This window comes from Hyla sarda, chromosome 1 (genome assembly GCF_029499605.1).
Source record: "Hyla sarda isolate aHylSar1 chromosome 1, aHylSar1.hap1, whole genome shotgun sequence".
Classification (NCBI taxonomy): Eukaryota; Metazoa; Chordata; class Amphibia; order Anura; family Hylidae; genus Hyla; species Hyla sarda.
The window spans coordinates 449099794-449126325 of record NC_079189.1 but is presented as its reverse complement, the minus strand read 5'-3'; the positions used below and the strand labels follow the sequence as shown (position 1 = coordinate 449126325).

At 41.3% G+C, this 26532-nt stretch overlaps 1 protein-coding gene across 1 annotated transcript in view; it reads left to right on the top strand.

Moving 5' to 3' along the window:
• ADGRD1 (adhesion G protein-coupled receptor D1) overlaps positions 1–26532 on the top strand; it is a 919695-nt gene that overhangs the window by 400285 nt on the left and 492878 nt on the right. Inside the window, exon 17 of the mRNA XM_056533246.1 lies at positions 2725–2848. Coding sequence (XP_056389221.1) covers positions 2725–2848 — 124 coding nt within the window. The remainder of the gene's footprint in view (positions 1–2724; positions 2849–26532) is intronic.

Genomic DNA, 26532 nt, shown 5'->3' with positions numbered 1-26532 from the left:
ATATAGTATTCACAGTAATTAGGACTGATTAGGAACAGATTGGGCCAGGTACCAATTAATGGTGCAATGGCCCTTTAAATCTGAGAGACCCGGCGCGCGCGCCCTAGAGAGCGGGACTGCGCGCGCCGGGGCTGAGACAGAGGACAGGGCAGGTAATCAGAGCGGGATGCGATCCGCAAGCGGACTAGTGCCGCCATGCGGATCGCATCCTGGTCGGCAGCACTGTAGCAGCGCTCCCGGTCAGAGTGAGAGATCGGGGCGCTGCAGGAGACCAGACGCCACGAGTGCTCTGGGATGGATACGGGACCCGGAGCGCTCGGCGTTACAGTGGAGGGTATTTGCATCATCCATTTTCAAAGAAATACTACACAGGGAGCGCCCCATTGTTTTTTTCTCCTCCTTTTTTTCTCTATACATAGTACAGAGAAGAAGTGGTGTGATCACTCACCATAGTCTGTCCAATTTCATTGAGATGTAGAAAGTTCAGAATGACTATTTAGTCATGACAATCACATTGTTAATGGAAACACATTCACAGAGGCCCATACTATGTACCGTGCATATAAAAATATTCAACCCCTTCTTTATTCAAGTGAGCTTTATAAAGATGACCAACAGAAGATGTCTCTTTAGTGTAGAGGTAAAAACAAAGGTCAACAAATTGTTCTACATTCAATACAAGTACTCATCATAAACTCATCACCTTTACAGCTATTCCAGTCATAGATTACTGGAATATTTCCCCTTTCTGCAACCCCATTGTGAATTTTTATAGACCCTGTAAATGGCCAACAACAAGAAAACTATAAAGCTTTCAAAGTAGCAAAGGACCACTAGTTTCGGTGGTAGTGACTGACCTGAAAAAAATTGATTGTTACACATTATTTCATGTCAAAGTTGTGAAACTAATCTAAGAATGAAGCCAAAATGAATCTACATAGACACATTATAACTCATTATTCAGTGGAAAATAACTTTATGTCTGAAAGACATCACTTTACTGAGCAGATCACGCCTATAAAAACCTTGAAATGAGGCTTTTGAAAAGACATTTAGAGGAAGATAGGTGTTAATTTCCTATGCACCTTTGAAATGTGTTTTTTCATGTCAATATTTTCTTACTTCTTGGCCTTTAGCACTAAAATTTAATTGGATGAAACACAATTACATAAAAAGTGCAAAAACACACGCAACGCTTTAATGCCCTGCTCAACCGTGCTTATTACATTTCAGAAGTCATTACGCAAGTACCATCTAACAAGGCCCATATCCAGCTAGACATAATACATAATATTTAATGTAAGTTTGTAAACTTTGAAGATAACAGGAAACTAGTTTTAAAGGGGTACTCCAGTGGAATGTTTTTTTCTTTTCAAATCAACTGGTGCCAGAAAGTTAAACAGACTTATAAATTACTTCTATTAAAAAATCTTAACCCTTCCAGTACTTATCAGCTGTTGTATACTGGGGAGGAAGTTGAGTTGTTCTTTTCAGTCTTACCACAGTGCTCTCTGCTGACTTCTCTGCCCATATCAAGCTCCTACTGCTCCTACTCCTGAACAGTTCCTGAGACAGACAGAGGTGTCAGCAGAGAACACTGTGGTCAGACAGAAAAGTACAACTCAACTTCCTCTCCAGTATACAGCAGCTGATAAGTACTGGAAGAGTTAAGATTGTTTTTATAGAAGTAATTTACAGATCTGTTTAACATTCTGGAGCCAGTTGATATGAAAAAAAATGTTTTCCACTGGAGTACCCCTTTAAGAACTAGTTTCCTTGGTATCAGTATAGCAGCAACATAGAACTGTTTTTACAGGAGAAAGAAGCGTTTATTTTCCCAGCAGTGCCCCCCAGGGAAACATAGGCATTACATGGTGCCTATATAAAACCAACCTAATCTGGCTATTGTTGTTTATAACAGTTACATTATATAATTTTAAATGAGAGGTTTCAGTAATACTATGACATCTTTAAAGCGGTGCTACGGCGCTAAGACATCTTATCCCTTATCCAAAGCATAGGGATAAGATGCCTGATCGCGGGGGTCCCACCGCTGGGGACCCCCGGGATCTTCCACGCCGCACCCTGTTTTGCCAGTAATCAGACCCGGAGCGAGCACGCTCCGGGGGCTGATTCTAACAGGGTGCGGCGGGGAAGATCCCGGGGGTCCCCAGCGGCAGGACCCCCGCGATCAGGCATCTTATCCCCTATCCTGTGGAAAGGGGATAAGATGTCTTAGCACCGGAGTACCCATTTAATACCACTGAGTACCATGCTCTTGAGCCACCCGTAGGTGATTATTGATGTAATGCCTAGACAGCCAGGACCTCCGGAGAGAAAACACTCAGTATATCTATTCTCCTCTCTAGCTACTTCCCAAATCCCAAATGCCCAAAACAATAGGCTACCTAAAAAAGACAACCCATTTAACAGTGGTTTATAGCGCGTTCATTTTAATATATAAACTACAGAGGTTGTTGCATTATATACTAAAGATCTTGTCTGTATTAAGCTCAGTATTGTTTCACTGTTCTACTTTTGTTTTGATTTTTTGTTTTTCTTTTGAATTGTCTATTTCCATTTAGACTAGAAATACAAGTAATGATCCATAATACAGATGTCACACTAATGTAAAGCTTCCAAACATCCCTCTGCCTCCATTTCTTTTCTTGATGACTGATATTCTCACTTACAGTAAACACCCTTTTATGCTTTTTCTTGCAGCTCTGGTGCAGGTATTTGGTCCAGTGAAGGATGTATTCGTGTAGAAGGGAACTTGAATTACAGTGTTTGTCGCTGCAATCATCTCACTAACTTTGCCATTCTAATGCAGGTTGTTCCAGTCACGGTAAGAACACATTTGTGATTATTTCAACTATATACTATTTTCTACAAAAATAACAATGATCTGGACATTAATAGGGGCTGAATACCTGCTTCTCCTAAGGGTACAGTTTTGGGTTTTCTATAAATACTGCTCTCCGATTCCTTTGAGATTGGTAGCGATTACAAGAAATGGGTATAGTTATATGGGAGTGCTTGATGCTAGAGCTACAAGGTCAGCCATCAGAAAAATACATTTTATTTAGTATTAATAATCCACAAGAAAGATCTATCAGTTATGTTGGTGGTGGATTATAATGGCAAAGCTTTCTGAAGTTCATGCTGGCATGCAAGGCTATATTCATGCTGAATCTTCCAGGGAGTTGGGGAGTTTTCCAAAATAGCCTTATCTCTGTTAAAATGGTGAGATTCTCCATGGTCAAGTTTCACTTGAAGGAAGATATACATTACACAACTGGATAAAATTATCACTTGTCACTACTGTGAGACTGTGTGCACACGTTCAATTATATATGTGTCCTCCATTTATGATCTGTTCCTCTCTTTGCAGTCAATACTTACAATTAAAAAACTGAACCTGTGAACACACACTTAAAGGGGTACTCCGCCCCTAGACATCTCATCCCCTATCCACACTTGCATGCTTGGGTCAGCTGAGCACAGGGGTATAGCTGGGGTAGACAATGGAGACATTAGCCCCAGGTACTGACTGTTTGGGGGTTTCAAAAGTGTACTGTACTTTTGCCCTGGGTGTAACAAAGCCAAATTACAGGTCTGGCTGAGCATGCCTGTGATTTCAATGGGCAGAGAGGTGAAAGCTAATGGTGGACGCATCTATAGGTGATTTATCTTTCCAGGAACTAAAGAATTAGGCAGTTGAAATCCATCTAGCCAATGCCTAATCTTTATTTACCTTGACATCTGTTGTCAGGTTAGGGTTGGGAGACTGACGCCCCTTCCACCTTAGATTGTTGTCAGGATCCGGACTGGTGCGCAGGGAGGACACGGGAGTGGATCCTCTGTGTCAGTGAGGCGATGGCGTAGGCCGTACCAGGAGAATGGAATCTAAGGGGTTTCTGGTTTTCACCAGAGCCCGCCGCAAAGCCGGATTGACTTGCTGCGGCAGGTAACCCCCAGGTCGTTCCACCCGATAGCGACTCGACCTCACTGACAGCTGAGACAGGCGTTGTACACAAGGACAAGCGAAGGCAAGATCAGACGTAGCAAGAGGTCAAGGCAGGCGGCAACGGTTCGTAGTCAGAGGCAACGGCAAGGGTCTGGATACACAGGCTAGGGAACACACAGAAACGCTTTCTCAGGGCACTAGGGCAACAAGATCCGGCGGGGGCAGGAAGGGGAAGTGGTTTTAAATAGTATTTGGTGGAATTACATTGATTGGGCCAGGCACCAATTAATGGTGCACTGGCCCTTTAAATTCCATAGAGCTGGCGCGCGAGCGCCCTAGAGAGTGGGGCCATTCGTGCCGGGACAGAGCTGAAGGAGGACGGGGCTGGTGAGTGGATCGGGATGCGACCCTTGGGCGGGCACGTCCTGCCACGCGAATCGCATCCCCGCCAGGGACATTAGAGCAGCGCTCCCGGACAGCGGGACTGCCCGAGGTGCTGCAGGCAGAAGAACACCGCAAGCGCTCAGGGGAGGAACGGGGACCCGGAGCACTCGGCGTTACAACTGTCAGGTTTCAATAACTTTTATCTTATGTGTATGACCTCCATTTCTGCCAACTTAAACTGTAAATAACATTGTTCTAGAGAACATTACAAATATGTGTTGCATGGTTAGGAAAAAGAAGACCTGCATTTGTGGAAATAACTGTATAAAAATTCTTGAAAAAAATGCTTTACTTTTGTTCTTATATAAACTAAAATGTAGTTATTGTTACAAAGCTTGTTTTATAGAGGGTGATTTAGTAAATGATTACAACAAAATGAAATGCTGTTAGTACTATGCCAGTAGTGCAAGGGTAACCTCCACTTGTACCCAACTCTTAGGCTATGTTTGCACACTGTAAAATGAGCTGTATTTTTTGCAAAAAAAAGTCTATGGTAAAAAGTCTATGGAAAAGTGACCTTCAGTGTACAAATTAAATATATCAGCACAGCTTTAACTCCTAATGGAATTTAAATGTAGGTCAAACACCTGACTGTAAAATGTGACAGGGTAAAAAGAAAAAAAAAGGGGGCACTCTTGTGTAGTATTTTAGGGAATCCAATGGAACTGACCCACCACCACACCTATGGTGTTGTACTAACCTGTTGGGGTTGTGCAACAGAATAGGCACAACACTACAGTAGGCCTAGGGTGGAGTTGGTATATGCAGTGTGTAGCTCAATGACCCCTATCCATATCCCCGAAGGTACTGAATCTATAACCAGGATAAACAGGAAAAAATGGAAATAAAAGATTGAAATAATCTTTTATTTCAATAAACCGTCCTCTGCACCTGTGGCGTTCCGAGTCCTTTCCTTTCAAGCAGTAGCCCTCTGCCTATTCCCCATTTTTTCCTGTTTATATTGACTGTAAAATGGTAAAAATGGCCCTAAAAATATAAAATTTTATTTTTTTGGGCTTTGAAGTGCAGCATAGGCTATTATTGGAGAATATTCTAGAGGTTTTTGTATATGCCCACTGCTTAGCTGTTTTAGCCAATAAGGCATGCATATGTTTTCATCTATACTGATTCTAATTCAATCACTGAAAGGATTTTCTAATGCTGCCTACCACTGTTGTATTTACCAATAGAAAAACAAGACCCAGGTTGGGGAGGGGTCTGTAAGTAGCCTGAAGAGAACTCATAAGGGATGTCATCCTGTAGTTCACAAGATGTCAGCTGACCCGGTACTGACCACTTGCTCTGACACATTAAACACTGTGATTGCATACCCAGTTACAGTAATGAAACACGATGCAGCTGTGCTGGCATGAAACAGATGGTGCTCTTTAAAGTGGTTATATATCTAAATATGAGTGTTTGGCATTTGGTAAAGAATTTTTTTCGTACAGACCAATAAAAACATTACTGCTTAGCTGAGAATATTAAAGGAATTGGTGACTCACATTAGTACTATTTTTGGTTTCAAAAAAGTTTGTGGAAGGTGGGTGTTAAAATTGTTAAATGTGACTGAATGCTCAGGATTTCAAATATACACACTTTTTTTTACTTATGTTGAAAGTCCATAGAGGTTGAAAAGTTTGCAAGGAGAAGTATCTAGGCTGAACTATAGGCAAATAGGCAAAATATATCACTTTTTTTCCAGTTTTATTTAGTTAGAGACATAGGGGGAGATTTATCAAAACCTGTCCAAAGGAAAAGTTGCCAAGTTGCCCATAGCAACCAATCTGCGCTCTTCTTTCATTCTTAACAAGGCATCTGCAAAATGAAAGAAGAAATCTGATTGGTTGCTATGGGCAACATTTTGATAAATCTCCCCCATAATGTTTCAGGCAGCCTTTATATCACAGTGATTTCCTACAAAGGTTGTAGTTAATGAAAAGCTGAATCCATCCAAAAGTTGAATTTTTTTTTTGAATGTTCTTCTTTGTAAAGTTTATTCTGAGCAGCTTTCTCTGAATATCTCATTTATATAAATCATATAAGATATAAACAAAGAAAATCCATTAAAGATTTCCACAAAGGGAAAGGAAGTCATGGACTGAAAATAGTGGTAAGCCTCCAAATCATATAAATGTAATATATATATATACAGACATGTACACAGGAGCATAGCTGTAGGGGGTGCATGGTAGACAGGTGGTCCGATTACCGATTTTGCATTTGGACCAGGAGTTTCAAGTTATGTATATAACATCAAACACATTTAATTTTTGTTAACATTGTATAGCAGGGAACATGACTACAATACAGTTATTCAGATTTATGTAAGTTGTAACCAATAATTTTTTCAGTCAAATTTTTTGGGAAAAAAATGAAAAGAAGAGAACAAAATCACACTTGATGTAAGTTTCTTGTCTGGAATCCTTTTTCCTTTCCTTCGTGTTATCTTGACATATGATCTTTTGTAAAGCTTTTCTGCCTTTTATTTCTAAGATCTTTCTCAAGTAGTCTAATGAGAGATGAACTTTTCTTTCTGTTGGGTAAAAATTCAAGTGGCTGGGCCCTCACATCTACCTACTGTCAGTTTTTGGAAGAAGGTCAGCATCTTAAATACATTTTCTTGACCCTGCACAAAAAAGATTGACAGGTTTCCATGGAGATGCCAGTCATTTACCTTGGCGTTCCTCCAGTTTTACAAATGTGTTCCGTAGAGCTATGTTAAAGGTATAATGTCAGAATGTTCTCTGTGAAATTCAGATGTCTTTCAAGAAACACAACTCCCCAATAATTCTATACTGGCAGGGTTGTTTGGGGCTACAGAACAGCAGGATATGGCTCAGGTCTTTTGATCATCTTGTATTCTAGATTTTGTGCATCCATGATGAGTGCTTTCTCATGGGTAAGGTATCTTTTTTCCCCAGAAAGGTCACAGTGATTGGCTTCAGTAGACATATGTTGCTGGAGGTCTCATTTGTGTCAAGATACAGCTCTACTTTTAGGACAGAAGCTTGAACAACAGGAATAAAAATAGATTTATTAAAATATCACCACACTGTGGGAACTGGCATATAATCATTTCATTCTCACAACCCGGCTCGCAGTCTAAATATAAGGTAGCTATAAAGGCAGATCCTGATGGGAAAAAGAAGCTGGTGGTAGACCTGTAAAAACAATAGGGAGTTGGAAAATGTAATTTCCATGCAGTGCATAGTATGCTTTCACATGAAGAACATTTGCCCAAACTCTTGATTTATTTGCTAATATCTAGCGTAACTGATCTGCTCTTTTTAGTTTAAGCACTATAGTGTCTTATAAAACTAGAAAATAATTAAGTTGACAAATTCCCCCATATAAATCCAATATACAGTGCACAATTCCAAGAAGCCATTAGTAAAACTTTCTAATTAGCATTACCTTACCCACTATTATAACTAGTTTATTTTACTGTCACAAGGACTGGTGTTATGTGCTGCAAAAAGCAAACAAATTACGCAAATAAAAGTTTAAAATTCATCTCTAAATATCCAGACTTAAAATGGTATTTTGTTCCAAAATGATTTGATTATCCTTTTTTTTATTATGGCTTTACTGTGATTCCCCTGATTTATTACATTTCATTAAGCATGTTCTGTGCATGTCTAATCATTTGTAAAACGAAAAACAATAGTCTTTAAAATATCAGATGACATCAGTGTAGAAGATTCTTGGATAAAACATCTTTGCCTTTTTTTCCTTGTTCTGATAAAGTTAAAAAGTAAAATAAAACAATTACACTTATGTAAATAATCCCAAATGATCTTTTTTGTGGCTTTTCTTTTATTGATGAGATAATGTGGTGGCATTGCTAATTCAAACCAGGCTTTACTCCATGGCAGATTGTCTAGCACTGGGAATACAATTCGAGAGGCTCTGGCTGCCATTCCTATAGTTGGCAGACTTTATTCATGGGGATTATACAGGTATTACCCTATTTATTCACCTGCATCTTTAATGATGAGTTATTTGGGAAAGTTTGTTCAGGGCTGTCTACTTTCGGATCTCCATAAAATTCATATACTCCTGCCAAAGTCAACAGCGTTGTCTGTCTTGTAAACAGCTCTGCATAGTTAAAAGAACAAGTCTCCGATTCATTGATTTGCATTTTCATTTAGGGAAATATGAATTGTACTGTTTCTTATTTTTTTTTTAGATAGGTATGCAGTTGTTCTGTTCAAAGTGACACGAACATGTGAACATGACCCTCAGTGTGTAAATGTCCATAAAAGAATTTTGAGATGATGTTTTCATATTTGTCAAATTTTTATGCCAAAATCTTTCGTAAGAGAAGGATTAGGCTTTATTAAGGGAAAATCAACTTAAACAGCAATAATATGCCTTTGCAATTCAATGTACTAAGCTTAGCAGAAAAGTATATACTATATAACAATCCTCTCCTCTATCTGTATGTACAGATACCAAATTTTTAATACAAGGACTATAAAGATTGCAAACTCTTTGAGCAGAGCTCTCATTGCTCTTGTTTAATGTGTTAATCATTATCTAATGTCTGATTTAGTCTGTACATGCAATGTCTGATTTAGTCTGTACATGTAATGTCTGATTTAGTATGTACATGTAATGTCTGATTTAGTCTGTACATGTAATGTCTGATTTTGTCTGTACATGTAATGTCTGATTTAGCCTGTACATGTAATGCCTGATTTTGTCTGTACATGTAATGTCTGATTTAGTCTGTACATGTAATGTCTGATTTAGTCTGTACATGTAATGTCTGATTTTGTCTGTACATGTAATGTCTGATTTAGTCTGTACACGTAATGTCTGATTTAGTATGTACATGTAATGTCTTATTTAGTATGTACATGTAATGTCTGATTTAGTATGTACATGTAATGTCTGATTTAGTCTGTACATTTAATGTCTGATTTAGTCTGTACATGTAATGTCTGATTTAGTCTGTACATGTAATGTCTGATTTAGTATGTACATGTAATGTCTTGTTTAGTATGTACATGTAATGTCTGATTTAGTCTGTACATGTAATGTCTGATTTAGTCTGTACATGTAATGTCTGATTTAGTCTGTTTATGTAATATCTCATTTAGTATGTACATGTAATGTCTGATTTAGTCTGTACATGTAATGTCTGATTTAGTCTGTACATGTAATGTCTGATTTAGTCTTTCCATGTAATGTCTGATTTAGTATGCACATGTAATGTCTGATTTAGTCTGTACATGTAATGTCTGATTTAGTCTGTACATGTAATGTCTGATTTAGTCTGTACATGTAATGTAATGTCTGATTTAGTCTGTACATGTAATGTCTGATTTTGTCTGTACATGAAATGTCTGATTTAGTCTGTACATGTAATGTCTGATTTAGTCTGTACATGTAATGTCTGATTTTGTCTGTACATGTAATGTCTGATTTAGTATGTACATGTAATGTCTTATTTAGTATGTACATGTAATGTCTGATTTAGTCTGTACATGTAATGTCTGATTTAGTCTGTACATGTAATGTCTGATTTAGTCTGTACATGTAATGTCTGATTTAGTCTGTACATGTAATGTAATGTCTGATTTAGTCTGTACATGTAATGTCTGATTTAGTCTGTACATGTAATGTCTGATTTAGTCTGTACATGTAATGTCTGATTTTGTCTGTACATGTAATGTCTGATTTAGTATGTACATGTAATGTCTTATTTAGTATGTACATGTAATGTCTGATTTAGTATGTACATGTAATGTCTGATTTAGTCTGTACATGTAATGTCTGATTTAGTCTGTACATGTAATGTCTGATTTTGTCTGTACATGTAATGTCTGATTTAGTATGTACATGTAATGTCTTATTTAGTATGTACATGTAATGTCTGATTTAGTCTGTACATGTAATGTCTGATTTTGTCTGTACATGTAATGTCTGATTTAGTATGTACATGTAATGTCTTATTTAGTATGTACATGTAATGTCTGATTTAGTATGTACATGTAATGTCTGATTTAGTCTGTACATGTAATGTCTGATTTAGTCTGTACATGTAATGTCTGATTTTGTCTGTACATGTAATGTCTGATTTAGTATGTACATGTAATGTCTTATTTAGTATGTACATGTAATGTCTGATTTAGTATGTACATGTAATGTCTGATTTAGTCTGTACATGTAATGTCTGATTTAGTCTGTACATGTAATGTCTGATTTTGTCTGTACATGTAATGTCTGATTTAGTATGTACATGTAATGTCTGGTTTAGTATGTACATGTAATGTCTGATTTAGTCTGTACATGTAATGTCTGATTTAGTCTGTACATGTAATGTCTGATTTAGTCTGTTATGTAATGTCTCATTTAGTATGTACATGTAATGTCTGATTTAGTCTGTACATGTAATGTCTGATTTAGTCTGTACATGTAATGTCTGATTTAGTCTGTACATGTAATGTCTGACTTAGTCTGTACATGTAATGTCTGATTTAGTCTGTACATGTAATGTCTGATTTAGTCTGTACATGTAATGTCTGATTTAGTCTGTACATGTAATGTCTGATTTAGTATGTAAATGTAATGTCTGATTTAGTCTGTACATGTAATGTCTGATTTAGTCTGTACATGTAATGTCTGATTTAGTATGTAAATGTAATGTCTGATTTAGTCTGTACATGTAATGTCTGATTTAGTCTGTACATGTAATGTCTGATTTTGTCTGTACATGTAATGTCTGATTTAGTATGTACATGTAATGTCTTATTTAGTATGTACATGTAATGTCTGATTTAGTATGTACATGTAATGTCTGATTTAGTCTGTACATGTAATGTCTGATTTAGTCTGTACATGTAATGTCTGATTTTGTCTGTACATGTAATGTCTGATTTAGTATGTACATGTAATGTCTTATTTAGTATGTACATGTAATGTCTGATTTAGTATGTACATGTAATGTCTGATTTAGTCTGTACATGTAATGTCTGATTTAGTCTGTACATGTAATGTCTGATTTTGTCTGTACATGTAATGTCTGATTTAGTATGTACATGTAATGTCTGGTTTAGTATGTACATGTAATGTCTGATTTAGTCTGTACATGTAATGTCTGATTTAGTCTGTACATGTAATGTCTGATTTAGTCTGTTATGTAATGTCTCATTTAGTATGTACATGTAATGTCTGATTTAGTCTGTACATGTAATGTCTGATTTAGTCTGTACATGTAATGTCTGATTTAGTCTGTACATGTAATGTAATGTCTGATTTAGTCTGTACATGTAATGTCTGATTTAGTCTGTACATGTAATGTCTGATTTAGTCTGTACATGTAATGTAATGTCTGATTTAGTCTGTACATGTAATGTCTGATTTAGTCTGTACATGTAATGTCTGATTTAGTCTGTACATGTAATGTCTGATTTAGTCTGTACATGTAATGTTTGATTTAGTCTGTACATGTAATGTCTGATTTAGTATGTAAATGTAATGTCTGATTTAGTCTGTACATGTAATGTCTGATTTAGTCTGTACATGTAATGTCTGATTTAGTATGTAAATGTAATGTCTGATTTAGTCTGTACATGTAATGTCTGATTTAGTCTGTACATGTAATGTCTGATTTAGTCTGTACATGTAATGTCTGATTTAGTCTGTACATGTAATGTCTGATTTAGTCTGTACATGTAATGTCTGATTTAGTCTGTACATGTAATGTCTGATTTAGTATGTAAATGTAATGTCTACTATAGTATGTACATGTAATGTCTGATTTAGTATGTACATGTAATGTCTGATTTAGTATGTACATGTAATGTCTGATTTAGTATGTAAATGTAATGTCTACTATAGTCTGTACATGTAATGTCTGATTTAGTATGTACAGCACATGTATCCTCTGATTTGTATCCTCTGTTTAAAGTGCGGAATTAGCTCTTCTTCATCTTATCATTTTTTTAGTATGCAGGTATATGAGTTTGCTTGAAGTACTATTCCTAGCACTTTCCATGATATTAAGCTGGTCATTTAGTGTCACTTCAGCAGGATAGGACTGACACAATATTAGCCTAATCTCCTTTATGGCTCAGAGCAATGCAGAGAGATATGCTATTAAAGCTGTAAACTTGTGCAGTAAAACCTCTCCAAAAGGCCAACTTTTTTAGCAGACCACCCCCTTATCCAGACCAAATTTCATTTGTCCATTTTTAATCCATCATGCTTTATGCACAGTGGCCATTTTCTTTGAGAAGACCACCCCCAAAGAAGACCTCTTTTAACTCCACTGTGGGAGTTCTTTTTTTAGAGTTTCACTGTATATAGATCCTAGCTATGGGGAATTAGCAATTAGAATGCATATATTAAGATAATGGATGCAAAAGTCTTAATGTATGTAATACTGTAAAGAGAACCATGAATAATATATGCAGTAGACTATAGAACACTCCTGCACTCACCGTTCAGCAGAGGACTTGAAGCTCCTATATGGACATGTCGGTGGACCAGAACCGCAGCAATGTGTGGGCACTCAGAGGCGATCACCGGTAATTTTGCGCAAGGTGCACTTCTTCCTGCCTCGCTTACGTCAGTGCGCTGTGCGTTTAAATCAAAGTGAGAATCAATCAACAAGTCATGTGATCACAACAGGTGAGAAACAAAAACAAAAACAAAATTAGATACAAAATGAGAAAAAGGATGCCTAAAATATACTAATAAGATGCTGTATGTATATACAAGTAGACACTAGGTTGTTACGAGTGGAGGCTATGTGGATTATGCACCTAGATTTGCAAGGACCACTCGGATTCAATGATAGGATTGATATGTCCCCGGGTTTTGTAGTAATACTTTGGCTCAAGAATCACTTGTATATACATAGAGCATCTTATCGGTATATATTAGGCATTCTTTTTCTCATCACATGACTTGTTGATTGACGCTCACTCTGATTTAAACGCACAGCGCAATGATGTAGGTGAGGTCGGAAGAAGCGCACCTTGCGCGAAATTACCGGTGATCGCTTCTGAGTGCCCACGCATTGCTGCGGTCCTGGTCCACCGTCATGTCCATATAGGAGCTTCAAGTCCTCTGCTGATTGGTGAGTGCAGGAGTGTTTTATAGTCTGCTGCATATAACATTTACTAAGGCTATCCTTTGCCTCGTATCCTAGCACCACCAGGGACTCTATTGATGATTGTCTATACCTGCTATGCTATGACACTCCAGCCCACATGTTAACCCCTACCCATCCAGTGACTAGTAGCACCATCCCTGCCCCTTCTATCAACACGTATAGAACTATGAATAAACATGTTGGCCATTATCCAGATATTCACATTAGCTGTTCTGTACACACAGGGATTCTTGTATCATGGACTGGATCTTATGTGGGATATTTACAGAGTAACAGATATTACAGATGTGCAAATATTTCCCTTGTGAACATCCCAGATCTTCCAGTTTGATATGTTTGCAGAAGCAAAATATATATAGAAATGAGAAATATTGCAGAGGTACCAAGAAAGCTTCTATTAACTAACTGTGTGATCACCCATGGGTATCTCTTATTGAAGAAGAATTTTCTTTTCCGCTTCCTAGACATTTGTCTTATACATTTGCCTTATCCCATGAGGCACTGCACTTGTTGACTACCAGCTCACTTAGAAGTACATTTCTCTGACATTATCATTTTTAAATGTGAGCTGGATGCTCAGAAAAGAAAAGCTGTAGTTATGAGAAAATTCCAAACTAATAATACAGTCTTTATATCAAAGAGTTCACTATTCCTTTCTAGTCATAGAAAGAAGAACAGAATGTAATTGAAGTCTACACCTCTAATTTTTAACTATGGTATATGACATTTTATTCTTTTGTGTCTTTCCAATTATGTTGTATTGCAGATTAACATCTATCACTGATGATTCTCACTTACTTATGACAAATGCTACCTTTTTTGATGTTTCTCTGAAGCTTTACAGTCTCATTTCTGGTTATCACACAACTGTTGGTCTAGTTTTACTTACTTTTGTAAATATCACCCACTGCATTTTTTCTGAAAGTGTAACAAATACATTATATACCGTATTTATTGGGGTATACCACGCACCGGCCTATAACACGCACCCTCATTTTACCAAGGATATTTGGGTAAAAAAAGTTTTTTACCCAAATATCCATGATAAAATGAGGGTGCGTGTGTGCGCGTGTATACCCCGATATACCCCCAGGAAAGGCAGGGGGATAGAGGCCGTCGCTGCTCGCTTCTCTCCCCCTGCCTTTCCTGGGGTCTAGAGCGCTGCTGTCGGCCCTTTTCACCCCCTGGTTATCGGCGCCGCTGCCCGTTCTGTCCCCCTGACTATCGGTGCCGGCGCCGATAGCCAGGGGGAGAGAAGCGGCGCCGACAGCCAGGGGGAGAGAAGGGGCAGCGGCACCCATTGCCGGCGCCGCTGCCCCGTTGCCTCCCCCCATCCCCGGTGGCATAATTACCTGAGTCGGGTCCGCGCTGCTCGGGTCCGCGCTGCTCCGCTGCTCCAGGCCTCCGTCGTTGCTATGCGCTGAACGGTGCGGCGCATGACGTCAGAGCGCCACGCCGTGCATAGCAACGACGCTGGGGACCAGCGTCGTTTCTATGCACGGCGCGGCGCTCTGACGTCATGCGCCATGCCGTTCAGCGTATAGCAACGACGGAGGCCTGGAGCAGCGCGGACCCGACTCAGGTAATTATGCCACCGGGGATGGGGGGGGGCAACGGGGCAGTGGCGCCGGCAATGGGTGCCGCTGCCCCTTCTCTCCCCCTGGCTGTCGGCGCCGCTTCTCTCCCCCTGGCTATCGGTGCCGGCACCGATAGTCAGGGGGACAGAACGGGCAGCGGCGCCGATAACCAGGGGGTGAAAAGGGCCGACAGCAGCGCTCTAGACCCCAGGAAAGGCAGGGGGAGAGAAGCGGGCAGCGACGGCCTCTCTCCCCCTGCCTTTCCTGGGGGGGTATCGGCGTATAACATGCACACAGACTTTAGGCTAAAAATTTTAGCCTAAAAAGTGTGTGTTATACGCCGATAAATACGGTATATTGTGACAAGGTAGCAAGGAAAGGGTGTATTTTTTTGCTCACCCTGAACAATCTCTCACCTGCCTCCTAAGTAATGAGGCAGCAGGGAAGGGAGGTGTATATGAGATGGAGACTCAGTCTAATCTGGGCTCTCCCTTGGAAACAGCACGCTGCTGTAGGGAGAGACATCGGGCCTTGTTGGAGACACACAGCAGGTGCTGTGAGGGCCCAAGTGACAGTGGGTACTGTGGATAAATCAGGTTGCAGGTGGCACAGGTTTTAACTGGCTGAGGGAAACTCACCAGTTGATAGACAGGGCATGCTTACATGTATAGTCAGTGACCAGACGGTCTAGGACTTTATTTTTGTTCCTGTTTATTTTTTGTTTTTACCTGCAACCTGTGGAAATAAAGCTGGCGAGGAGCCAGACTTGTATGCGGAACTGTGGTCTGCGGTGTTATTGGGAGGAATGTGTCCCGTGGCAAGTGACCAGGACGATCCGAGAGCTAATCCCCAAGACGGTTTGGCACAAAATATATATATATATATATATATATATATATAAATATATATATATATATATATATATATATATATATATATATATACTCTCTTTTTTGGATATATGTGTTAAAATCTGTATGGATTTTGTTTACTTAACCCCTTAAGGACTCAGGGTTTTTCCTTTTTTGCACTTTCGTTTTTTCCTCCTTACCTTTTAAAAATCATAACCCTTTCAATTTTCCACCTAAAAATCCATATTATGGCTTATTTTTTGCGTCGCCAATTCTACTTTGCAGTGACATTAGTCATTTTACCAAAAAATGCACAGCGAAATGGAAAAAAAAATCATTGTGCGACAAAATCGGAAAAAAAACGCCATTTTGTAACTTTTGGGGGCTTCCGTTTCTACGCAGTGCATATTTAGGTAAAAATTACACCTTATCATTATTCTGTAGGTCCATACGGTTAAAATGATACCCTACTTATATAGGTTTGATTTTGTCGCACTTCTGGAAAAAATCATAACTACATGCAGGAAAATTTATACGTTTAAAAATGTCATCTTCTGACTCCTATAACTTTTTTATTTTTCCACGTACGGGGCGATATGAGGACTCATATGATCTGAAGTTTTTATCGGTATGATTCTTGTTTTGATCGGACTTTTTGATCACTTTTCATTCATTTTTTAATGTTATAGAAAGTTACCAAAATACGCTTTTTTGGACTTGGGAATTTTTTTTGCGTGAACGCCATTGACCATACGGCTTAATTAATGATATATTTTTATAGTTCGGACATTTATGCACGCGGCGATACCACATATGTTTATTTTTTTTTTTTTACACTGTTTTATTTTTTTTATGGGAAAAGGGGGGTGATTCAAACTTTTATTAGGGAAGGGGTTAAATGACCTTTATTAACACTTTTTTTTTACTTTTTTTTTGCAGTGTTATAGGTCCCATAGGGACCTATAACACTGCACACACTGATCTCTCATCCTGATCACAGGCGTGTATTAACACGCCTGTGATCAGCATTATCGGCGCTTGACTGCTCCTGCCTGGATCTCAGGCACGGAGCAGTCATTCGTCGATCGGACACCGAGGAGGCAGGTAAGAGCCCTCCCGGTGTCCGATCAGCTGTTCGGGACGCCGCGGTTAAATTTCACCGCGGCGGTCCCGAACAGCCCGACTGAGCAGCCGGGATACTTTCAGTTTCACTTTAGAAGCGGCGGTCAGCTTTGACCGCCGCTTCTAAAGGGTTAATACCGCACATCGCCGCGATCGGCGATGTGTGGTATTAGCCGCGGGTCCCGGCCGTTGATTAGCGTCGGGACCGACGCGATATGATGCGGAATCGCGGCGCGATCCCACTTCATATCGCGGGAGCCGGCGCAGGACGTAAATATACGTCCTGCGTCGTTAAGGGGTTAAAGGGGTTGTGCGCTGCCCAGCAGTTCGGAGCTCCGCTCACAGCGTCCGGAAGTTCATTACTCCGAACCCTGTGTGCGGGCTTCCGTGTTCGCGGCGGGCGTGACGTCTCGCCCGCCCCCTCGTAACGTCTCGCCCGCCCCCTCAACAAAAGTCTATGGGAAGGGGGCGCGACCGCTCTTACACCCCCTTCCCATAGACTTTGGTAGAGGGGGCGGGCGTGACGTCACGAGGGGGCGGGCGAGATGTCACAAAGGGGCCGGGCGTGACGTCACGCCCGTCGGCCGCGAACACGGAAGCCCGCACACAGCATTTGGAGTAATGTACTTTCGGATGCTGTGAGCAGAGCTCCGAACTGCAGGGAAGCGTACAACCCCTTTAAATAATAATGGTTGTAAAAGTAATATAACTTTATGTAGCTCACCACAACACAGGTATTTTTTTCTAGTAAGAGCATTGACCCTTTGACCTAGTATTTTTTGTTATATGGTTTATGGAGACCAGGCTTAGAGGTTATCAGTGGAGGGCCTAAATGTGACTTTTGACACAATGAGCCCAGTTTGTACAGGCTTCAAAGGGCTCATGGATATCTGTCTATCCAAACTAAACATCCCCCATCTCCTATAGTTAGGTAAATTAAAGAGCAATAAAAAATGTTATATTCCTGATGCTTTCCCTATTGTCTTAATACCCAGTAAGACACAAAACATTCTCTGAATAAACAGTTGAGCAGTTCTAGAGATGGGGGAATATTCGTAAACCTTCTGACTTTTGGACTGCTGATTCAGACACGACCCAGTCTGATGAATCCACCAATCACCTCAAAACATGTCCCCAACCCATCACCCCTGGTCATCCCCATTTAGAAGGAAGACTCGGAGGGGTCGAGGGAGGAAGAGATCTTAACGCTCCCCAAAAAACAGGAAGGTGGTCTCGTGGAGGGATTAGTCCCTGCTTTGGATGTTTCTACTGTAATTAATTGCACTGATATTCCTCTATCTGATGATTGCATCACATTGTTATCCAAAGGGTTGAATTTCAGACAGTGCAAGTCTTTTGAATATGCACAGTTTGAGATCAAACTTTACAAAGCCACCTATAAAATAAATCTATTCAAAATGTTTCACAAAAAAGAAAAAGCCCCCAATACTTCAGTTAAATTGAAGGAGGGTGAGGTTCCTGCTGTCGCGGGACCCTTGGTTTTTTCACCTATTCTGAATGCAACTTCTGAGGAACTGTCCGCTCTTAACACTTTGTGGTCTACTTCTGACTTCGAGGTCCTGCCTTTTAAAGGAGGAAACCCTTTAAAATTTTCCACTCTGGTTCCTCCAGGCAGTCCTTTAGACCTCTTTAATCATGCAGTTAAACAAGAAGTTAAGGCTTTGATTTACCCTTCCACTAAGAGTAACCTGACTACAGGTAAGGAACGTGCCCAGTACTGGCTGTCCTCCAGGCCAAACCTCAAAATAATGAAGGCTGACAAAGGTGGCAGTACTGTATTTATTAGTACTGAGTATTATAAGTCTGAAACTTCATGCCTCCTGGGAGACAGAACAACGTACGAGCCCCTCTCTCAAAACCCAACCTTCAAAACCCTTAGTTTACTGTGTTATTTTCTTAGAATGCAGCATTAGCAAGGTCTCATCTCCACCAGCACAGCAGAGAAATTGTCACCTACAGCTCAAAAACATGCTAAGTGGTAATTTCTACCCCCTGGCTGTCCTATTGTGGAGGGGATCCACTCTGTGACTGAACCTTTGTTGCAATACATGGAATGGTTACTTTAACCCCTTCTTCCATCTACCCCCACATACATCAATGATATGGTGACCTTTTATGTCACCTAGAGGGTTTGGTTTGCAAGACAGTTACAGACTCGCTTCCATCGATATTGAGAGCCTGCACACCCGCATCCCTCATTATGTGGGTGTACAGGCTATCCGGGAGATCTTCCTCAAGACAGATAAAACCCCTGAATTGATTGAGTTTGTGATTCTTTGCATTTTATTTTATCCCAAAATGAGTTCAAGAGCGGCAAGGAATGATATAGGCAGGTGACCGGCACAGCCATGGGCACATTGGTCTCCTGCACCTATGCTAACCTGTTCCTCGCTGTTCTTGAATGGCATTATATTTTTTCTCCCTCTAATCCTTTCGTCAAACACATAAAACTATTCTTACGTTTTTGTTGACAATATTTTAGTTGTGTGGGAAGGCCCACCAGTGGATTTTTCTAAGTGCGTTTCATTACTGAACACATCCAATAAGAAAAATATGTTCTTCACTTCATGTTATGTTTGGTGGTCTGGAACTTGACTTTCTTGATGTGAAGTTAAAAGTCATTGATGACAGTTTGGTTATCAATTGGTTTCCGCAAACCAAACACTCGCAATTCCCTTCATTTTTCAAGTTTCCACCAACCACATGCAAAGAAGGGCATTCCATGTTCCCAATTTCTCTGCCTGAAAAGGAATAATAGCGATGAGAGCATTTTTGATTTGCAAGCCAAGGATTAATTTTTTGGGGCTGTTACAAAGAGGTTACCCCAGTGCCATCATTCGTGATGGCCTAGAACATGTGAAAATACACTGATAGGTCAGACTTGTTAAAATCTAAACGTAGAAATCCACATCAAATCAAACGGTTTACCTTCTCCGTAGAATAACACCAATCTAAATAAAGTAGTAGCTAATGCTATTAGCTGTAACTGGTATATTCTTGAAAGAGATATGGATTTGAAGGAAGCAACTAAACATAACCTTCCACTGCTCATAACCTTTAGAAAAAGTAACAAATTAAAAAAAGTCCTTTTCTCAACATAGATCTCTTGAAACACAGAATTGGCTATCCAGACAATCAATAAAAGGTAACTATCCATGCAGAACCTGTTCCTTTTGCTCCTACAATGCAGCATGCCATTATGTAAAACTTGGAAGCCATACACTAAATCATCTCATCAATTGAAACACTAATTTTAACATTTAGCTTTATTTTTAGAGATGAGCAAACTTTTTAAAAATTGGATTTGGGCGATTCGCCTAATTTTTTGAAACAATTTGGTTTGATACGAATTTATTTGTGGCGAATCTATATTAAAAACGTCTATTTCTGGCCTACAGAGAGCCTACAGCAAACTACACTTTGCTGTGTTCTAACACGCATATAGAGTGTGCTGGGGTAGTGAAATAATACCGTTATTCAGTATGACATGCAGAATACAGTTATAGGCCCATAGTTGCGGGCATAGATTCTCTCCTAGAACGACTTAGTGCATGGCTGGACGGGATGCTACAGCCACTGGTATCCCGGACAAAGGGATTCATCAAGGACACTAAGAGCCTACTACAAGCCATGAGACTCCGTGAATGGACCAATGAGGACAGTTGGATGTCTTGTGACATCACTGCCCTCTATACATGCATTCCTCATGATCGGGCAATAGAAGCCATATCCTATCATCTTAAGAAGTACAGTACCTATGGATCAATTCTGCAACAGTATATATTGGACGTTTTACATTTTTTGCTACATCACAATTTTTTCAGTTTTGATTCTGTTTTTTATTTACAGGTTACCGGTTGCCCGATGGGCTCTAAGTTTTCCCCCTCGTTAGCCAATCTGTACATGGCATATTGGGAGGAGGTCGTCCTGTTCTCCCATGCCAGCCCACTCATTCACCTTGTGGGTTGGTATGGGAGATACATTGACGACCTCCTCCTGATTTGGAGGGGGACCCCTGAACAAGGGGAGGATTTTTTCAAATTTTTGAATAATAATGATCTGTCATTAGTTTTTACGGGCAGCATCTCAGCCAGTCAAACAGATTTTCTAGACATTACCCTGAGAGGTGACTGTACATCAAATGTTATTCACACTAAATTATTCCGTAAAACCTGTGCAGGTAATAGTTTACTCCACTCATCAAGCTGTCATCCCGAACATGTAAAACGTAACCTACCCATTGGGGAATTTGTACGAGCAAGACGCGCATCGTCTGAACAACACACATACAGGGAGACATGCACGGATATTAGAAAACGCCTATCTACTAGAGGGTATCAACCATACATCATAAATAGAGCAGAAAATATTGTTAATTCAAAACCGGCTAACCACTATCTTTGTGACAGACAACATATTCAATCTAATACTAAATCGCTTCCCACCTTTACCACACCATTTTCCAGACAATTTCAAGATATTAAACATATTATATTCAAACATTTACCAGTATTACATCTTGATAAAACTATGTCTGAAATTGTGCGACAAGGTGTTCGGGTAGTACCCCGCAAAGCACGTTCACTGCATAATCAACTTTCTCCCAGCGATTTTAGTACAGCTCCCCACACTGATACATGGCTAACATGTAAAGGCAGCTACAAATGTAGCCACCCAAGATGTACAGTCTGCCAATACATGCCCAATACTGATAAATTTCATTCATGTACCACAGGACAGGAATTTCAAACAAAAAGTTTCATCAATTGTCAAACACATCATGTTGTTTATACCATCATTTGCATACCCTGTAACCTTCAATACATAGGATGTACGAGCAGAAAACTCAAAGTTAGGATTAAAGAACACTTATACATACCCGACAGTAACAAAATCGGCAGTAGATCTGTGTCAGGTTTCACTAAACACATTATTGATCATCATGCAGGTATTGTTCCGAACATTTCAGTGACAGGTATAGAAAGAGTACGCCCGCCCAGGAGAGGTAGAGATTGGAGTAAAGCCGTGTTCAGACGAGAGGCTTTTTGGATACTGTGTTTAGACACGCGCTTCCCGTCTGGACTTAATTACAGACATGACTTAAGTTATATATATTAATTACTTGAATAAGATATAGTTTTTGTCTAATTTACTACTTATTTCAGATGTTCACTCCATTTCGGGTTTTCTCCATTCTCCCAGCTCCACATTTTCCAGAAACCTTATGTGATGTCACCGGTTACCACAGTATTTAAGATGCATCTTTTGTTCATTATACTTACCATGATTAAGACTTGTTAACAGGTCGAAACGCGTTGGTTGCGTTTCGTTTGTTCTTATCCATATTATGTTCCAGTTTGGTTTTTAATATTTTCCAATAAAGCCAGTATTTTATCCAGTTTGGGAGCCGGATGCTACTTTCTCCTCTGCCTAATTGCCGCACCTGGGAACACGGCCCTTGCCTCACTCCGAGTCTTCCAACTGGAGAGGTGTGTTACCATATACATGATCTGGGTCTGAGAACTACAACGGTGAGCTGAATTTTTCTATATTTCCCTGTGATAGCTTTTAGAATCACTGCTGCAGAGAGGCACAATGACAGAGCCTGGAGGTGGCATCCGTATGAGGAGACCATATATTGGCTGAATGTCACAGCATGGAGGTATTAGCAGCATGAGGAGACCATATAGTGGCTGAATGACACAGCGTGGAGGTGTTGGCAGCATGAGGAGATCATATAGTGGCTGATTGACACAGCTTGGATGTGGCTGAAGCATGAGGAGACCATATAGTGGCTGAATGACACAGTGTGGAGATGTTGGCAGCATGAGGTGACCATACCATGGCTGAATGACACAGTGTGCAGGTTTTGGCAGCATGAGGAGACCATATAGTGGCTGAATGACACAGCCTAGAGTTGGCTGAAGCATGAGGAGACCATAAAGTGTCTGAATGGCACAGCCTGGAGTTGGCAGCAGCATAAGTAGACACTAGGGCTTCACAATCCCTAAGATTAAAAGATGAATTCTGAAATTTAAATTCAAGATTAAGGTTAGCTAGTGCTACCATAACAAATTTTTTTAGGGCCAGTATGAGGAGACTGCCTGAAGTTTGTGGCAGCATGGAGAGACCATATAGTGGCTGAATGGCACAACCTGGATTTGGTTGAAGCATGAGGAGACCATATAGTGGCTGAATGGCACAACCTGGAGGTGGCTGAAGCATGTGGAGACCATATAGTGGCTGAATAGCACAGCCTGGAGGTGACTGAAGCACGAGGAGACCATATAGTGGCTGAATGGCACAGCCTGGAGGTGGTATCAGTATGAGGAGACCATATAGTGGCTGAATGACTGCCTGGAGTTTACGGCAGCATGGGTAGACAATATAGTGTCTGAATGGCACAACCTAGATTTGGCTGAATAATGAGGAGACCATATAGTTTCTGAATGGCACAGCCTGGAGGTGGCTGAAGCATGAGGAGACCATATAGTGGCTGAATGGCACAGTCTGGAGTTGGCTGAAGCATGTGGATACCATTTAGTGGCTGAATGGCAAAGCCTGGAGTTTGTGGCAGCATGAAGAGACCATATAATGGCTGATTAGCACAGCCTAGAGGTGGCTGAAGCATGAAGAGACCATATAGTGGCTGAATGGCACAGCCTGCATGTGGCTGAAGCATGAGGAGACCATATAGTGGCTGAATGGCAAAGCCTGGAGTTTGTGGCAGCATGAAGAGACCATATAGTGGCTGAATGGCACAGCCTGGAGATGGCAGCAGCAGCATCATGAGTCCTGAAAGTGACCCAGTGACAGAGTGGTGTGGTGGGTGGCAATACCAGTACCCGGTGATGAAGGTGGGTGAAAAAAGGTCTGATGCAGAGGAATGTTTGTAACTGGGGAGCAGTGCCTCAAATCTGTTTGGCACTATCCATATTTGTAAAGTGTGGCACCATGATCAATCTATTTTTATGCATCAGGCATTGGTGGCTGGAAATCCTGGCTGATCCATGCCTGATTCATCTTCATAAAGGTCAGTCTCTCCACATTTTTCATGGACAGACAAGTTCTCCTTGGGGTGACTTTGGCCCCCACCACACTAAACACCCGCTCTGATGGCACACTACTGGCCAGGCAGGACAGCTTTTCCAGGGCAAATTGTGCTGCAGCTACAAATTAAGTTTGGCTGCCCAGAAGTCCAGTGGATCTTCAAGGTGTGTTGGCATAGGCATGTCAAGGTATGCCACCACCTGCTGGTTCAGGTCCTGCTCCAGGTGTACCTGCTGCTGATGAATTGCTTCACTATGCGGGTGAAGAAAGCTATTCATCAGCAACTATAGACTCAGTCTGCTGCTGATGGAGCTGGTACTGCTCCTGCCACCCCAACCCTCCCCAACAGCCATGGCAGTGCAAGGTGAGCACAGAGGGCCCCCCGAGTCAGACCCGCGAGAGGATGTCTCTGTAGTACGTCAGTTTGTCCTCACTCTCAGTGGGTGTAAAAAAGGCCTTAATTTTGTGCTGGTAGCATGAGTCCAATAAGGTGGAGAGCCAAAAGCCATGCCACTGCTGAATGGTGACAATTCGGTGGGCACTACGCAAGCAAGTGAGCATGCATTGTGTCATTTGTGCAAGTGACATGGAGGGACTCCCTGCCTCCATCTCCACTACATACTGCCACACTGTGTCTGGGTCCTCTGTCTTCTCTTCCTCATAACCCCTAGCTCCTCTTTCTGCTCTTGCTTCTCCTCTCCTGTTAGATGACTAGAAAAACTGCCCATTTCGTGAAACCTAAACTGTGCTCCACTGTGCCCCTCCTCCTCCTCCAGTTCAGCCCCCACAGGGCCCATGTGGCCATAAGATGTAGGTGCCACGTCTCCAGTGCCCTGACCAGCCATCGTTTCCAACATGTGTTGTAAGAAATGAAGCAGTGGAATTATGTTGTTCATCCCATAATCCTGGCAACTTACTAATAATGTCACCTCCCCAAAGGGCCTGAGCAAACGGCAGGTGTCACATATGAGTTGCCACTGGTTCACATTGAAGTTACACAGGGGTGTACCCCTATCCGCTTGGATCATCAAGAAATTGGTGATGGCTTTTCTCTGTTTGTATAGTCGGTCCAACATAAGAGGGTGGAATTCCAACGTGTTGCAACATCACAAATGAGACTATGTTGGGGGATACCATTCTGATGCTGCAGCTCAAGGAGGGTGTGCTTTGCGGTGTACGAGTGGCTGAAGTGAATGCACAGTTTCCTTCCCGTTGATAGGATGTCTTGCAAATGGGGGGAACACTTCAGGAACTGCTTCACAACCAGATTGAACACGTGTGCCATGCAGGGTGCATGGCTCAACCTTCCCAGTCGCAGTGCATGCAAGATGTTCTTCCTGTTGTCAGTCACCATGGTACCCACTTCCAGTTTTTGTGGAGTAAGCCATACTCCGATTTCTTTACGAATGACTTTTAGCAGTTCTTCCCCTGTGTGACTCTTTTCGCCAAGGCAAACCATGTGAAAAACAGCATGACACCGCCGTGCCCTGTACACATGGTATGCTGAAGGGCCACTGAGACTAGTCTGGGCAGTGGAGGCTGAATACACATGGAGGATGTGGAGGCAGTGTCGCACACTGTCACAGGACCAACAGCCTGAGAGCATGGAGGCGGAAGCGGCATGACCTGTACAAGTTGGTGTTGTGGCTTTGCAGGAACCACATTCACCCAGTGAGCCATAAAGTACATGTATTGTCCCTGACCATACCTACAGCTCCATACGTCAGCGCTGCCATGCACTTTGGTAGACACCGACACGCTGAAGGACTGGACTACCTTCTCTTCCACAAAATTGTGTAGGGCCGGTACTGCCTTCTTCGTAAAGAAATGACGGCTTGGCAATCTTCACCCCAGCTCTGCACAAGCCATCAGTTCTCTGAAAGGTGCAGAGTCCACCACTTGAAAAGGATGGGACTGCAGCACCAGCAACTTAGACAGGAGGACATTCAGCTTCTGTGCAGCTTGATGAGTGGGCGCATACTGTTGTCTCTTGGACATGGCTTCGCCAATGGATTGTTGGTGGAATGGCTGACTAAAAGTAGGAGGAGCAGGAGCATCTGGAGCGACAGAAATAGGGTATGACACACAGCGCCCTTCGGCTGAAGTGGTGGAGCCTTGGCTGAAAAGGGAGCGACGTGCCACTGGGTGATGCAGCAGGCTGGACCGCTACATTGGAGCCACGGTTCTCCCAGGCCGCTTTATGGTGTCGAAGGATATGTTGAGGCAGGGCCGTAGTGCCAACATTGGTACCCTGGCCACGCTTCACCTTCTGTTGACACATCTTGCATGTGACTATGTGAACCTCCTCCGGATGCTTTAAGGAAAACTGCCACACTGCCGAGTAGCTGGTTTTCGCACAACAGTCCA